Source organism: Pundamilia nyererei, unplaced genomic scaffold, assembly GCF_000239375.1.
Source record: "Pundamilia nyererei isolate P.nyererei 1_Seehausen unplaced genomic scaffold, PunNye1.0 scaffold00069, whole genome shotgun sequence".
Lineage (NCBI taxonomy): Eukaryota > Metazoa > Chordata > Actinopteri > Cichliformes > Cichlidae > Pundamilia > Pundamilia nyererei.
Genome location: NW_005187470.1, coordinates 470928 through 481116, shown reverse-complemented (window position 1 = coordinate 481116; position 10189 = coordinate 470928). Strand labels below are relative to the sequence as shown.

The 10189-nt window shown below is 40.0% G+C and overlaps 1 protein-coding gene across 1 annotated transcript; it reads right to left on the bottom strand.

Moving 5' to 3' along the window:
* Window positions 1-899: 899 nt before the first annotated feature.
* Window positions 900-10106, bottom strand: coasy (CoA synthase). The gene is made up of 10 exons (XM_005736373.1): window positions 9868-10106; window positions 5741-6488; window positions 5436-5650; window positions 4507-4638; window positions 3486-3675; window positions 2872-2936; window positions 2660-2744; window positions 2087-2184; window positions 1676-1822; window positions 900-1577 (listed from the first exon to the last, which is right to left on the bottom strand). Exons 2-10 carry the CDS (start codon window positions 6420-6422, stop codon window positions 1518-1520), a joined length of 1674 nt encoding a protein of 557 aa, XP_005736430.1. The 5' UTR covers window positions 6423-6488; window positions 9868-10106; the 3' UTR covers window positions 900-1517.
* Window positions 10107-10189: the final 83 nt, after the last annotated feature.

Sequence of the window (10189 nt, the reverse complement as noted above, 5' to 3'; positions counted from 1 at the left end):
CTCATGAAAGTTTTTCACATTCAAAGGATGTATGCATTTATTATCCACCATTAAAGTGTTCGACGTCGATTATGTTACAAACCAATGTTCTGATAGGAAGATGTTGGTCTTGGCTTTCATGTAGCTACTTTTACTCATACCTACCCAAAATATTCTTGCAGACCAACACACCTTCCTCCTGGCACTCCCCAATGGCAGTGGTCTGCCCAAAACGACAATGTGCGCCACAATACCTCTCTTTACATTGGAAGCAAAAGCAACAATCATCAGGTAGTTACTGACCTACAGATGCCAAAACGTGCAACCGACAGTACACCCTGTAGATATCCTTTATCTATGCCAGATCTGCCAGAGGGAATCTGTACAGCATTCAGCAGCTAGCTTAAATGTTGTCTAATTGGTATTGATGCAAGTGTCTGTGTGTGACAAGAGCTTTAAAACCTACACCTTGAAAATTGAGAGATTTGTTATGGGTTGATAACATTTCATTTACTGTTTTATGCAAATTTATATAGCAGTCAAAGTAAAGACATCTAAAACTAAATTAAAATATACATTTTCTCTGACATCACAGAACAAGCCATGTAATACGTAGTGTTCCTAAAACAGCAAAGTATTTGTTATTTAAATGCACATTTACATAGTTATTATTAAAATGTCAACTTTGCTGCTTCCTGGAGGCTTAAGGGTGAAAAGAAATGGCTGAAACAAGCTTCTATAACCTTGCTTCCCCCACTGAGACCAAATGTGTAGTCCTATGCATTTCAGATGTCCTCCTTCACCAGTCTGCACAGCAATCCTTCAGGTTTACATCAGAAATGTTTATAGTGCCCATTGTATTTATTTCACTAAATATAATTGCTCTTCAGATTGACAAAAATTCCTAAATATACAAAACCTCAAAGATGAATAATTTAATAACATGGACAGAAAACAGTTACAGTTACATAGTATCATTAACTCATTTCCCCTTATGTTTCATTGTTCTTTAAAGAAAAAAAGGAAACAAAATAAAAATTTATAGAAAGTGGACAAATCCTGCAAAGTGTCAGCTGAAGTGCCCCAAATTTTTTGAATTTGCTGAGAAAGACTAATGCAAGATTGCAGTCGGTGTATCGGTAAACCATGCCGGTCAATTAAAACAAATAAAATAAAATTTGGGATGAAAAGAGGCCATCAGTTAAGATCACACCTAACAACAAGTGTTTGATAATAATCCCAAACAGGAATTTTAGACTAAAAATTCCAGAAGCCGTCTGTTAGTGTTTGTGGAGTCTTTACATCTTTAAAGTAAGCATCACTGAAATAAAACTAGAGTTTAAAAACCTGTGGATACTCAATCAGGCACTGAGTCTTGGTCAAAGAAGTGAGGGAGCTTCTTGGGTTTTCCCTGTGACCACCCACACTCCTTTCTAAGGCAGCGTATTCCTTACGAGGACCATTTGTCCACATGTCTCTGGCCTGGCACATGCTTACAAAGTCACAGCTGATGTGACGTAGAGACCTCGAATATGATTCTAATGTCCTTCATGCTTCTGCTGAATTCTCTTCTGAAGAAGATTCCAAGCTTTCAGCACCTTTTAAATGAGAAGAGGAGTAAAAATTAATGCAAAATCTGTTTTTCTCATAAAGCAGTCACGTGGACTTCATCCTGAAAGGATAAGGTGTGTTTAACCTGCTTCCGAGTGACCTCTGGCTCCCACAGTGTGCTGAGTACCACATTAGCATGCTCTACTTGTTTGCTGTTGGACCACTGGCTCTGCAGCCTGCGAAGGGCATCTTCTGTGGTGACCCCATCACGCTCTGTTATCCTCAACACCGCCTGAGAAAAGACGGGAATTAAGAGAATGGGGGAGACGTGTTAGGTGGAGTTTTCAAATTATACTTTGGCACCCCCCAGTGGATATATTAAAGAAAACAGTATATCAGTTTTGTTTTTAAAAAAAAAACAAAAAAAACAGGCCTTACACAATAAAAATATTTACCTTCAATTAAAAATTTGGCTTTAGGATTTGTAGGAGTTATAGAAACAAAACACAGATGTGACGAACTGCAAAGAAAACTTTGCAGAGGACAATTTCATTACCTCCTCCTCTGGGATGATGGTGACCCAGACCTCGTGGACCAAGTTTTGCCATTTGGCCTCCAGAAGAACTGCTGCATCCACCACACACACCTGCTTATCTGCAAAGAATCACATTAACTTTAGAAACTACAACAAAACAGGAAGGAGAAATATGCTTCCCCACTTTAAATGTTCACTACACTCAGCTATTTCAGCCATTTACCGAGTTTCAAAAATAAGTTTTTACTCGCTCACAAGTTCACTTGTTTAAGAATTTACAAAGCTTAAATATTTGAACAAGTACACAATCTTTCCACTAATCCTTACAGTGCAGATGTAACTTGTCAGGATTTACTGATTACTAAAAAGTCCAATTGTCACTCAGTTGAATTAATCACAACCCCTGTTAAAAATTAACAGACGAAAAAACAGCATCATATTTGCAAGGCCAATTAAATGATTATTGACATTCTGTAGGTATCTGATGAACTACCAAAAAAAGTAAAATGTCCCGTAAATGCATTTATATTTAAGAAATGAACGCACGGCAACAATGTTTAGTTGTCAGTTATTACATTTAATTTCATACTATACCTTCGTCTCTGGCTTGGTTGATTCTCTTTTGCACTAGAAGTGCAATTTCAGGCCACACAATGTCTGTTAGGGCTTTTAATCGCACCTGTTGGGGGAAAAAAAACAAAAAACAAAAACATCTCTGGTAAGTTTCTGAGAGAAACCTGACACGTTACCTGCAATTCTGCAAAGTGCTAAAATATTATCCAATAAATAAATATTATCCATACTACCTGATTTCCAAAGACTTTTCTTCCTAAAGCACGCCTGTTGATGGTTTTATCTTCACTTAGAATATCTAAAAGTGGAAAAGACACTCATTATTGCACAGTTTTACACAACATACAGTTTAACACTGACAGGAAAACATCTTGTTGAATGTCAGCATACTAAATTCTTGTGTTGTGCAGAGTCCATATTGACATGACAGCACTCTGGTCATTCTCCTCTGAATGCAAAACAAGTTAACATGACAAAATAAGTAACTTGCTGCCAGTTGTGTGACTCACTACATACCAGTGTTAACAAAAAACTGAACAGGATTCAAAACGCTCATCAATCAAAAAGTGATCGTGACAGAGAGCTCATCAGTGGTCAACGCAAGCCAAAAATAAATAAATAAATGAATAAAAATCAGGAGTCAGCTTTCATCAAAATCAAATCAGTGACATCATGACCTTTGCTGACTACAGTGTGTGCTTTATAGCAAGCAGTAAAATGAAAGCAAAAACACAAAGTCTTATTGTCTTTTTTTTTTCCAATCAAGAACAGATCAACTGTGTGAAGTATCACAAACATTACAGTCTGACCCTTCCACTACGATACCCTCAAGTGAAGGTGTCCCTACCTGAACCAAATTCTTCGAGCACTCTGTGGAAGGCCGCTGCATCAGGTTGGTACACCTCATGGCCTAGTTTGTCGCAGTCAATCCAAACTGCACCAAAGGCCTCCAGCTGCTTAGCGATAGCGCTCTTTCCACTGCCGCTGCCCCCTGTCAGACCAATCACATATGGAAGAGGAGGAAGGTGGGAGTTGTCCTGGGATAGAGGAGACAGGAAATGAAGGGTTTAGAATGTGCAAATAAAATGAGAAAAATCAGCTCCTAAAACAAGTTATACTCACCACTGAAAAAAATAATCTATAATACCAGAGATGAATAAGACAAACCAAATGCACTCATTTGTGAGCTTGATGATACAATTTCCTGAACATAATATGTTTCACTGCTCATTTCTAACTGTCAATAAATGTGTGAACATGTCACCTTCAGTATAAAACATTAATGATACCCACAAAATACTTTGTGTAATATCCACAGATTTCCCCCCCACCCATATCACGCAATTCCTGCTACAACAGTTAAAAGGTCGACCCCGTCACACCCTTCACCAGCCAGTTGGGTTTATTTCTGCTTCTTTGAGTGATTAAAAAGACACTTCAGAGCACATTCTCACAACTTTTACTAGTCGTGACTGAAAAATGAACCTCTTTTAAAAGGAACTTCATGTAATAGGAATGAGCTCAACCAACACTGGTGGGCGTTGTCCAGCTATAACGCCTTTGGTTCACCAAATCAATAAAAGATTACGAGATGTTCTTTTATAGGCTTGCACTTCTGTGCACTGCAAAAAAACAAACAAAAACAAAACCTGAATCAAAGGTAGCATGCCTGTGATGCACCTTTGATAGGAGCAGGGCCCCATTAATGCCCTAGTTTGGAAAAAAATAAAATAAATATGGTGATAAGAGACAGTTTTATTATAACTGCAGCTAACTGGTCCTTCAATTATACTGAAGTTTTTTCAGTGTGTTTGGACTCGCTGTTTTTGCACCTAAATTCTAAAAATACACACTCCTAACAAACCTACCTTGGGTGGTGTAAGCAGCGTCCCCAGGAGACGAGCACGCAGACTGGAGGAGCTGATCTTCTCCTCCTCTATCTCTGTGTGGTGGGCATCCTTGAGCAACTGGATCTCATGAAGGACAAGAGCTGGAAGACCCTGATTTAGAAAGTGGAAAGAACAAAATATGAAATATCACATCCTGCAGTAGAAATGAGACAAAATCAGAAAATGGAAGCAAGTAAAAATCTTGTAGCCCTTAATATGTACTGTCCTACTTTGAGGTGAATTTACAAGAGTTGAGTAGTAAGCCTGTTAAGTGGGTTACATGACAAAGCCTCTATAATACAGTATAATACTCTATTGACGGCACTCATTGGACTGACCCATACTCTGAATAATGAAAGTTCAAAGAACTCAGTGAAGATCTATGAAGGAGATTTGTGGATGCAAGCTTGGAAAGTCTCTTGTTGCCCTTTCATCACATCAAAACTGGTCTTGGAATAGATAAAGCAGGCTAACATTAACCCTCTGAATTGTTATTGCCAAAGCCCAGACTTTAACCCTATTGTAAATTATTTTTTGACTACGCTTAGAAGCAGAGCCTGTGTCAGGAAACCAACCGATTTAAATGAACTGTATCGAATCTGCCAAGAGAACCGGTCAAATATTCAGCCTGAAGCTTGCTGATTGCTACCAAAAACATCTGGCTGAGATGGAACTTTTGACCAGAACTATTAAATTATATCATATCATATTATTAAATATGTCTGAATAATTTAGCAGTATCAAAAGGGCCTTTGTGGGCATTTTTTTAATAGAAGGAATGGAGAGCTATCTGCTATTCGGAAAGTAGAAGAAAAAAACAAATGCTACACACGCACACACACCTGTTTACAAAAAGAATCTTCATGTTTCAACACAAAACAGTATTTACTGTCAATTTCCTGACTTACATTCTCAGTGCGTTTCTTGTTCACAGCCTCCCCACCCTTTCTAGTCTCCTCGCTGACCACAATGCACTCCAGCAGGGGGTCAACTATAGACACTCCAAAGGGGTCATCAAGAGGCACAACCTCCACCTGCAGTGAGGGCTTGACGTCTTGGAGGAACTCCTGTAGTCTCTGGACCCGAATAGAGTAAGGCTCGATCAGCTCCTTTAGCACTTTTTCTGAAACCAGGAGGAAAACAATGTCAGGTGGATTTTAACATATGACTGAAATATGAGATGTCAGTCAGTCTCAGAAACACAACTACTCACTTTTAAGCATTGCATGGTCACACAAGCCAATCAGGAACCTTCTATTGGCCAGCAGGCAAGAGATACTAAGTAGAGTCTTGTGGGCCCCATGGAGTCGATCAAATGTCCCTCCTACCACCACGTCATTGTAAGTCTGCAGCGGCTCTGCCTTTTCTTGCTGTGCTTCTGGCACATCCTCCTTCTGCAATTTCATTAGCTCTGAGTGAAGCAGCACTGAAGGCAGCCCAGGTCTACAGGCATAGCAGTGGCCGGTGTAACTCTGCAAGCACTCAGTGACCTGATGGGTCTGACCGGGGTCCTGGGGAGCAAAGTCTGTTAGCACCACCTCTGGTGAGTTAGATAGAGCCTGTGGTGTGGGAAAGGGGCCGTTTGGGGTCGTGGCTCCGCTGCATGCGACTGACTGAGTGCGAACATTAGTCAGCAAAACGCAAACATCCAAGTGCCCGCACACATCAGCTGCATTACTGTACAGGCGGGTAATGAGATTAGACAGGTCCACTGCTGGTGGAATGAAAACTGGCCGAGGCTGGCTCCCACTTCCCAGATTCAACCCAGGATGGAGGTGGACATAGAGCGTACGCTCGACTCGCTGAGCAGCTGAGCTGAGCACCGGAGCAATGCGTAACGGAAGGGTGTGGAGAGGAGACGTCAGGACAAGGATGCCTGTGCTGAACATGGACATGTTACCTGCGGATGTCACAGAGATTCACAGTGCTAGGGAAGTCACTGGATTGGGGTTGGCTAAACACTGAAAGGGATGGAAAGAGAAAGACAGTTAAAAAAAAAATCTGTCTGAGACTGTAAAGTAAAAATGCCATGTTATAATTAAATTACAGCAAAAATAATAATAATAAAAAAATAAAAAATTTAAGCTATAGTACACTTACACCAATATATGATTAATCCTTGTTTCCTCATCAGTTGATACACTTATGGTATCAATTTAAAAATCCTACTTTGTGAAGAAAGTTGGGTGTCTAAGTCGTCCACTCACCAAGCAAGGTGACAACAAAAGCCTTTTAAGGCTGTGAGGTAACCATAATCGTCACTCTCTTCCAAATTGATGTTTTAAATATTGGTACTAGTGTAAGAGACAGGGCGCATTTAAAATCATAACATAACTTATGGTTTTGTTCTCCGAAAAGTTGGGCATAACACCGACCACGACCTACATCAAAACATGAAATAAATAGAATACCTCAATTAAAATAAATATGCAAAGTCCAAATAGCTCAGTTAGGGAGTTAGCTTATACAAAAGCAGCAGCACAGTTAACCTTTTATCTATTGAAAGCTTAACTGGACAGCACAGTTTCTGTCATATTTCAGGCTGCTTATGGAACAAAAATGACTGGGTTTGCATCAGAAGTTGGCAAGGGTAGTTTCTGCCTATGCAGCTACCCTTAGAAAAACTTGGAAACCATTCTAATAGAAATCAAACCACGTTTTTATTGATATATACTGAGAAGCCAAAACTCGTCATTAAGGGTTCAGAGGAGGTTGTCAAATGCCATCTTTATTGGGGAAAGATTTCAATTGAAAACAGGAGAAAAAAGTAAAAATGAAGTTTAAAAAAACCTCAAAGAATGCAAGTTTAAATGTAACAACAGATTCAATAAACCGATCCACAAGGCCTGTAACACTGTGGGTGTGGAGCTTGATTCTTTGACAGAGGTCTCAGAAAGGAAGCTACTGTCCAAGTTATGATCAGTACTGGACAATCCTTCACACCCTCTCCATCTAATGCTGTCACCACAGAAGCATGTTTTGCAAAAGACACCACAGAACATATCTACCTGTGACCATCAAACTTTACAACTCCCCCTTATGACACCTGGATAGTTTTTACTTGTACTATCTTGTTTAAAGTGTACATTTTGCTTTTAATATTTCATAAATTTTATGAAAGTCAGCATTTACAACAAAACAATATAATCCTCTGATAATTAAGTAAAAATGTACCAGGCAAGGCTATGGCCTTGTGTCAGATGTTAGAGAAAGACTGGTGCTGAGGGTGGTCCTCTTAGCAGTCCTTTACATATTTAGACAATGTTGACACTATTTGTGTCCCATTTGTTGTTGCTGTAAGCATGTTGGATGGCTTGGAATTACTGATACATGCTATGGCTAAAAATTGGGGAGCAGTCAGACAGCGTTTCAACTGCAGATAACATTATCAACACCCGTACTATGTCCTCGGTTGTGTTTACCTGATGCAATGAGTTGCAATAATGGAATGATTTACAAGCTTTGACAAGAGTTACTTAAAAACCCTCACTTCAGTTGAGGCTGCTTCTCAGCAGTTACTCTGTAACAGTTTAAAACTGAGACATTGTGTCTGTGCAACAAATCCCATTTGGGTCAACAGCCAAAGCTGCTGGTGATCATTGCACGCACAAGCGACATGACTAGACAGACAATGAACCAACTCCAGAAAGTGACCGATCACACAAGGCACTAATACACAGTTTCTAACACTCGTTTCTGGTTATAATCCTTCCACACAGGTACATTACACTTCCTACGCCGACTGCTGACTTTAAGATCTTCATCAGTTGGATCTGAAATCTTGTCTGCTTTTTTCCTGTGGCCTCAAACCTTCCTATTGCCTCAGTGATTGGGGTTTGCAGTTGGGGGGAACCTTTGAGTTGAATACGCATATGTGGTGTGGCAAGCTTCTTTAAGAGCTCAGTGAGAAAGACTGATGATTGATAATTCCGTTCTTGAATTCAGGGTGCTGAGCTGTGAAAAAGGTGTAGCCATTCAGGATGGTAATGTCAAGTTGTACCACACTTGCAGGTGTAGGTGCCAACCATCTGGTCCATGGTATCTATACTTCCTTTGGCTTGTTGTTGAATGTGATCAATTATATGTTTCCCCCTCCCCTTTCTGGTATTTTAATCCAACACTTTGTTACAATACATTGTGCTGAGGAGTACAACAGTCGCCCTTTTCTTTCTGACATAGCCAACTATGGTAAGGCTGCCATTGAATCCAACCTCTGTGTTGTAAACTTCCCAGGATGAGGAAGGATGGAAAGATGTCTGCCTTGTCCCATTGTAGTTCCCACAATTGTGTCTCCAGTAGACACTGTGCAAGAGGCACACTGGAGAAAAAGTCATCTGTAGTGAAGTTGTGTCTTGTGTTTATGAGTCTACTCCACAACCAGTGGACAAGGTTTTCCCTCAGCTTTTTCTGCACTTCTTTCACCAAGTAAATTATTCCAAATATTATATTGCAGATGTCGGCATAACAAATGCAAAAGATTTTCAGGCCATACTTGACGGGCGTGTTTGGTATCTACTATGGAAATTTTGTCTCCCCCTGAATGCCACAAGTTGACCATCTAGGGTGGCACAATCACTGGTGATGAACACTGTCTGAATGATGAATGAATACCATCTGTTAATTCTTGCTGTGAAAAATAATCTCCCTAAGTGGTGATACTCTAGCGGCCCACGAAAATATATATTCCTGACATTAACAGTTGATAAGAATCAAAAGATTCCATTAAAATTCCATTGGAAATGAATGCAGATCATTTTTAATCACTTATGGAAGTTTGGTGTAGTAATACAACAATGACAATTTTGTAAAAATGTTTAAAAGGCCATTTAAAAATGTAAATGGCATGACATTAAAAACATGTTTTTGAGGAATAGCTGGAACATGGAATGCAAACAACTTGCAAGAAAACATCCTGACCGGGTCATTTGTGACCCACTAATGCATCTAAGGCTTAAAGTTGTTCTATGTTAAGCCAATGTGACTGCAGCGAGCTGGCCACAGCAACTGTCTGAGCTTGTTTTCTATCTGTATATAGTTGGACTTGTGATTAACTTCTGTTAATCACAAGTCCAATCTGTGTTCGAAGCTAGCTAGCTAGATGCAACACTAAAGCAGCACTGGCTGCAAAAAGTGGCAGAAAAGCAGGATAAATATAAAATACCTACGCTTTCGCCATATTAGTAATGGCAACCATACTCCGCACGATCCTAAGATATCGCAATAGCAACTATGTTTTTCCAGACGTTTGGTACGGCCTGTACATGCAGCCAGAGCCAAAAAAACAAAACAAAAAAACGTTCCCAACTGACAGTCTGGCTGACTGTCTTAACAGCAGCTTACCTGTAGGTAGCAGATCTAAAGCGCTGTGAAGAGCGTCAGAGTCGAGCCGTACTGATGTGGAGTTGCACGCATATTTACTGGAGAGCTCGTTTATCTGTCACTTTTAAACGAAAAGCTGCCTATTCCCGTTCAGCCCTGTGCAAACTGCTAAGAACCCACTAGTGGAAGTCACTCGCACGTGAACGGGGTTTTGTAATCACGTGATAGTTCCTGGCCACTTGATTGGATGCAGAGCTACAGAGCCGTTGAAAAGAAGCCGCGGTCAAGTGACCAAGGTAACGATTTTTTTTCAGCCGTGAACTCTAAAAAATGAAAGGTATTT

Bases quoted from the DNA above. Each gene is read 5' to 3' on its own strand.
- coasy (XM_005736373.1), bottom strand. From the start codon at position 6,422: ATGTCCATGTTCAGCACAGGCATCCTTGTCCTGACGTCTCCTCTCCAC. The intron at 5,651-5,740 runs GTGAGTAGTTGT...TCCTGGTTTCAG, and splicing joins TGACCATGCAATGCTTAAAA to AAAAAGTGCTAAAGGAGCTG. The intron at 1,578-1,675 runs GTTAAACACACC...CTCATTTAAAAG, and splicing joins CAGAGGTCACTCGGAAGCAG to GTGCTGAAAGCTTGGAATCT.